Source organism: Antrostomus carolinensis, unplaced genomic scaffold (genome assembly GCF_000700745.2).
Source record: "Antrostomus carolinensis isolate BGI_N321 unplaced genomic scaffold, ASM70074v2 scaffold8645, whole genome shotgun sequence".
NCBI lineage: Eukaryota > Metazoa > Chordata > Aves > Caprimulgiformes > Caprimulgidae > Antrostomus > Antrostomus carolinensis.
In genome coordinates, this window is record NW_010318397.1 from 10,918 (window position 1) to 16,013 (window position 5,096).

A 5,096-nucleotide genomic window follows, 5' to 3' on the forward strand; every position below is an offset into this window, starting at 1 on the left:
CCTAGGACATGTGTACAAAGAAAGGGCTGGGTGCTTTCAAAAACCTTTCAAAGTAATCTTTGGCTGCAGTAATGTCAAAATTGGGCCTTGATAATGGAAGGAGGTAGCAAAGGCTGCGGGAGAAGGTAGATTTTTCCCTTGAATCAGTCTTTTGGGATTTAAAGCTCTTGCTTCATCTAGGTGATCAAGGTAAAAGCTGCTTTCCTTATCATTCTCTTCTCTTTCTAGGTTTCCATGAAGATAAACAACTGAAATGTGGATAGCCTATTTGTAGCTTGGTGGTGGTTGTCATCTAGAACCTCCTGGTGTCTCCTGGCAGTAGTTGGTGTAACAGCTGCTGAGAGTCATGAAGGTTGTACCGGAGAAGAATGCGGTCCGCATCCTGTGGGGTAGGGAACGGGGTACCCAAGCCTTGGGTGCTCAGCGGCTCCTGCAGGAGTTGGTGGAGGATAAAACTCGATGGATGAAATGGGAGGGCAAGGTAAGGTTGTGGGATAGAGGTGCACAGCTTGATCTTGGTGTGGGGGAAGGGAGGCAGGGATTTGAAATAAATTGTCTCGTGATTGTACATTTGATGTGTTACACTTGATATGCTCTCTGGCTCTGTTCAGTTCCTGCAGTGATGTGATACTAGATATGTTCCTGCAGCGGGTTCCCCTTGTTGTCTGTGTGGCTTACAGTTAAAGTATGATCATATGACACTTGCAACACTTCCTGCTTTGTTGGCTTTTTCAGAAAGTTGAGTTACCAGACAGTCCACGCTCCACCTTCTTGCTGGCGTTTAGTCCAGACAGGTAATTAACTCCTAGTTCATTCCCTGTTTCAGCAGCCTCCTTACACTTACAAAAGTGATGGAGGCTTGTGCCCAGCCCTGAACAGCCGAGTGAAACTTCTGGTTCCTGACATGCATGGATGGAACGTACGCGCCTTCCTAATCTCACAGCTTCGAGCATAGTTGGTGTTTAATTTCTGAGGTACCCAAGTGATGCATAGTTCTAAGGAATAAGGATCTGTGCGGCCACCATGGGATTTCCTCAGAAACTTGAGGGAGTAAAGGGTATTTTAGCACAACACACCGAGTGACGTGGCACACCCACTGGGATATCTAGGACTAAAGAACAGACAGAGCAGAATGATACGTGTATTGGAAACAGAAATGGAGGTGGGATTGCTCTTAGTGTCACTTGATTTGACAGTGGTTGAGATGGTGTGGAGAATTGGGAATATTTATTTGCTTCAAACCGTCACTCAGGAGTTCCCTCTGAGCTGCACGTTCACTCTGACTTTCAAGGTCAGGTTTGTGCCTGCAGATCGGATGAGCTCATGTTTGCATGGGCCCTGAAATCTGGCTACAGGAGGCTTTGTGGCCATTGGTGAAACAGTAGCCTCCTGCCCTTTGAGCTCTGTGTGGGAGAGCTGCTGGGTTAGGTGTGAACAGACCCCATTGAGATGACGCTAACCGTGGTCTGGTTTTGCTGTACTCTCTCACGCTAATGTTTGTCCTACCTTCTGCATTCCCAGGACCCTAATGGCTTCCACACATGTCAACCACAACATCTACATCACAGAGGTGAAAACGGGGAAGTGTGTTCATTCCTTGGTTGGACATCGCCGCACTCCCTGGTGTGTCACCTTCCATCCCACCATCCCAGGCCTCATTGCTTCAGGATGCCTAGATGGGGAGGTTAGAATTTGGGATTTACACGTAAGTCTTTCCTGAAACATATCTGCCTTTGGTATTTGGTGGGTGGTGGCTTTTTTTGTCTGAGTTTGTTTCCCGAATGTTGCCTGGTAAGAGAGCTGTTTGGAAGCTTTGCTGGGACCTGCCTCTAAAAGCGTAGAACAGCTCATAGCCATCCTCTTCTGTCTAAAGAGGAGGTGACAGACTCTTCATTCAGTCTGGCCAGGTAGGTCATGCTCCTTAGCCGCGCCTGTTTGTTTGATTAGAGTGGTAGAGATAATGCTGGAGAAGTTTGTGGAAGGTACCTGTTTAGCTTATGTGAAAGACATGCCATTTTCCGTTCCACTGAGCATATCTGAACTCTTCATTAGAGAAGCTCCTTCTCTGCCAGTTCTACCTAGTCTGGTGGTTGGCACAGAGATAAAACATGTGTACTCACATGGTCACTTTGAAATGCAGCATATCTACAGGATGCTTGATAAACACTTCCCTCCAAAAACACATCTATGGTCATTGTTGCAAGTAGTGTTCTGCTGTAGACATGACACATGACCTCCTCGTATGAGAGCAGCTGCTGCTGTTGCCAAGAAAGCGTGTCATTTCTGTGCTGTAGGCAGAGTCGTGGAGAGATGGCACATACGTGGAAACCTAATGATCTCAAACTTTGTGATAAACTGCATGTGATTCTTGACTCCTCACTCAGGGTGGAAGCGAGAGCTGGTTCACAGATAGCAACAACGCCATTGCATCGCTTGCTTTTCATCCTACGGCTCAGCTCTTGCTGATTGCAACTGCCAATGAGATACATTTCTGGGACTGGAGTCGTCGGGAGCCTTTTGCGGTGGTGAAAACAGCCAGTGAAATGGAGCGGGTCAGGTGAGTGAGTTCCTGTTTCTGAGGGAAGAGAGCACTTGTCTGTGAAAAACAATCAGATTTAGGGAATGGGGAAGGTTCCCCTGGGAAGCTGAACCCTCTGTACTGAGGCAGCAGGGAGATGCATTGCTTGCAGCTCCTTGACTCAGCTGGTAGAAAAACAGTTCAGTGGGCAGGAAAAAAAAGCAACTGGAAATAATAGATCAGCTTAATTGTTCATATTTGTAATCAGACATTGCCCAGTAAATGCCCAGAATCTACTTCACATTCATTTGTAAGCTTAGTAATTAAACTTGTCAGCCATAAGGATGAGAGAAGCTAGAAGTTGCTGTAAGAGAGTGCTGGTGCAGTGGTAGAGGAAACTGCATTACTGGAACCTTGATGCCTTCTTTTGGGCAATTTAAAGTAAGACAATGATGTAACATTCAAGGCAAGTTAATCTCTGTACCAAATTCCAATTTGTAATATATATATGTACATATTTCTTAAAATTTCCTGGCTATTGTAATTCATACATCAGTACTTGCTTCCAGCTTTTGACTTCTGCATATTGTTGCTGTGGAATATAAAATAGCTGCAGTCTTCATCTAGATAAGTAGGTTTTCTTCTTAGTGCGTAAACTTTTTGACATCCTTCAGAAGATGATGATGGTAATATAGCAATATTGTCATTGCAAATATTTCACGTTGGTCTTTTCTTCCCTGCTTTGTCCAGCTTCTTGTGTCAATGTGGAATGTGAAGTGATGATTGAAACTCTGGCTGTGCTTTTGTTTTAGGCTGGTACGGTTTGATCCCTTGGGACACTACTTACTCACAGCAATTGTTAACCCTTCTAACCAGCAGGTAAGGGGGATGTCAGTACCTGTATTGACTGGCTAATTACAAGATGCTCTACATACATTAACCCTGGTCTGTTCCTAAGCAGCCTTGTGTATTTCTGAAGTCCTTCTAAGCTGAGTTCTGTGTCACCTTAGTTGGTCACATGAATGTTCTTGTGTTATGTGCAGGGCTATTAAAGAGCTCTCCAAAGCGTATTTGTTTTGCCCTCAACTGTCTCATTAATGGTGGGACAGGTGTCCCAATGCTCTTTCAGTTCTGTTGTGACATTCGGATGGATTTGGAGTTACTTGAGGTACTAACAATGCTCCCCACAGCTGCTGACCCTCAGATGTTGATACTTCTGTTCCTATGAACAGTGTATTGTCAGAGCTCACTGGGCTGGAGGAAGAGGTTGTCTGGATTTATGAAATGAACTTAGAAATGGTCTCAGCTGGTTTCCTGCAAGTCAGGGCCTCTGGGAAGGGACTTACCGCATCCTTTCATCAGTCTGGGATGGCAGCTGACTTTCTGCTGTTTATCATTGGGAGGTATAGGATTTTGCTGTGAGGTGACTGAACTTTGATCGCTTCCTTCTGCAGAGCGATGAGGAAGTGGAAATCTCCGTGGACAGCACAGAGATGCCGCATTATCGCCAGCGCGCTATCCTTCCGTCTCAGCCTGTGAGGCGCACACCCCTCCTCCACAACTTCCTGCACATGTTGTCCTCCCGCTCCTCCGGCATACAGGTGGGAGAGCAAAACAGTGTTCAAGACTCTGCTACCCCATCCCCTCCACCGCCTCCACCACCACCACCTCCGCCTCCAGCCAGTGAGAACACAAGGGCATCTGTCTATAACAGGCTCCGGGAGCGTGTCAGCTATCCCACAGCAGAGTGCTGCCAGCACCTGGGGATGTTGTGCCTTTGCAGCCGATGCTCTAGTGCAAGACTTCCTTCTCTCTTTCCACACCAGGAAAATGCACCCTCCACGTCTTCTGGGGCCACTGGCACTTCTTTCTCCTCTGTGCAGACAGAGCCTTATCAACCCCCAGAGCAGGCATCCGTAGCGCAGGAGGAGCAGGGGATACTTAACAGGCCCTCTGCTTTCAGCACAGTTCAGAGCAGCACTGCTGGCAACACCCTGCGCAACCTTAGCCTGGGCCCCACGCGGCGGTCCCTCAGCGGGCCCTTGGCAGGCCACCAGTCCCGGTACCAACAGTCTGCAAGAGAGATGGCTTCGGGCTTAGGTGGGTCTGACTGGTCCAGGACAGTGCTGAACATGAGCTCTCGGTCCGAGCTGGAAGCCATGCCTCCCCCTAGGACCAGTGCCTCCTCCGTGAGTTTGCTGTCGGTGCTGCGGCAGCAGGAGGGAGGTTCCCAGGCATCGGTCTATACCTCTGCGACAGAAGGGAGAGGCTTTCTGGCCCCAGGGGCTGAGGCGGACAGTGGCGGTAGCGCTGGCCCGAGCAATCTGAGGCGGACAGTGGCGGTGGCGCTGGCCCGAGCAACCCAGCCAGCATCCGTAATGAGCTCCAGTGTGATTTGAGGCGATTCTTCCTGGAATATGACCGGCTTCAGGAGTTAGATCAGGGGATTGGTGGGGAGCCCAGCCAGTCACAACAGGCTCAAGAAATGCTCAACAACAACATTGAGCCTGATCGGCCGGGTCCCTCCCATCAGCAGACTCCACACAGCAGTGAGAACAATTCCACTTTGTCCCGGGGT

General features: G+C 48.5%; 1 protein-coding gene across 1 annotated transcript in view; it reads left to right on the forward strand.

Moving 5' to 3' along the window:
- Positions 1 to 226: 226 nt before the first annotated feature.
- Positions 227 to 5,096, forward strand: part of LOC104525666 (activating molecule in BECN1-regulated autophagy protein 1-like) — a gene marked incomplete at its 3' end in the record, with an annotated part of 45,427 nt that continues 40,557 nt past the window's right edge. Inside the window, 8 exon segments of the mRNA XM_029085174.1 lie at positions 227 to 481; positions 736 to 794; positions 1,522 to 1,705; positions 2,385 to 2,557; positions 3,331 to 3,397; positions 3,973 to 4,119; positions 4,402 to 4,809; positions 4,848 to 5,096. The exon segment at positions 4,848 to 5,096 is cut by the window's right edge and continues 261 nt beyond it. Coding sequence (XP_028941007.1) covers positions 347 to 481; positions 736 to 794; positions 1,522 to 1,705; positions 2,385 to 2,557; positions 3,331 to 3,397; positions 3,973 to 4,119; positions 4,402 to 4,809; positions 4,848 to 5,096 — 1,422 coding nt within the window.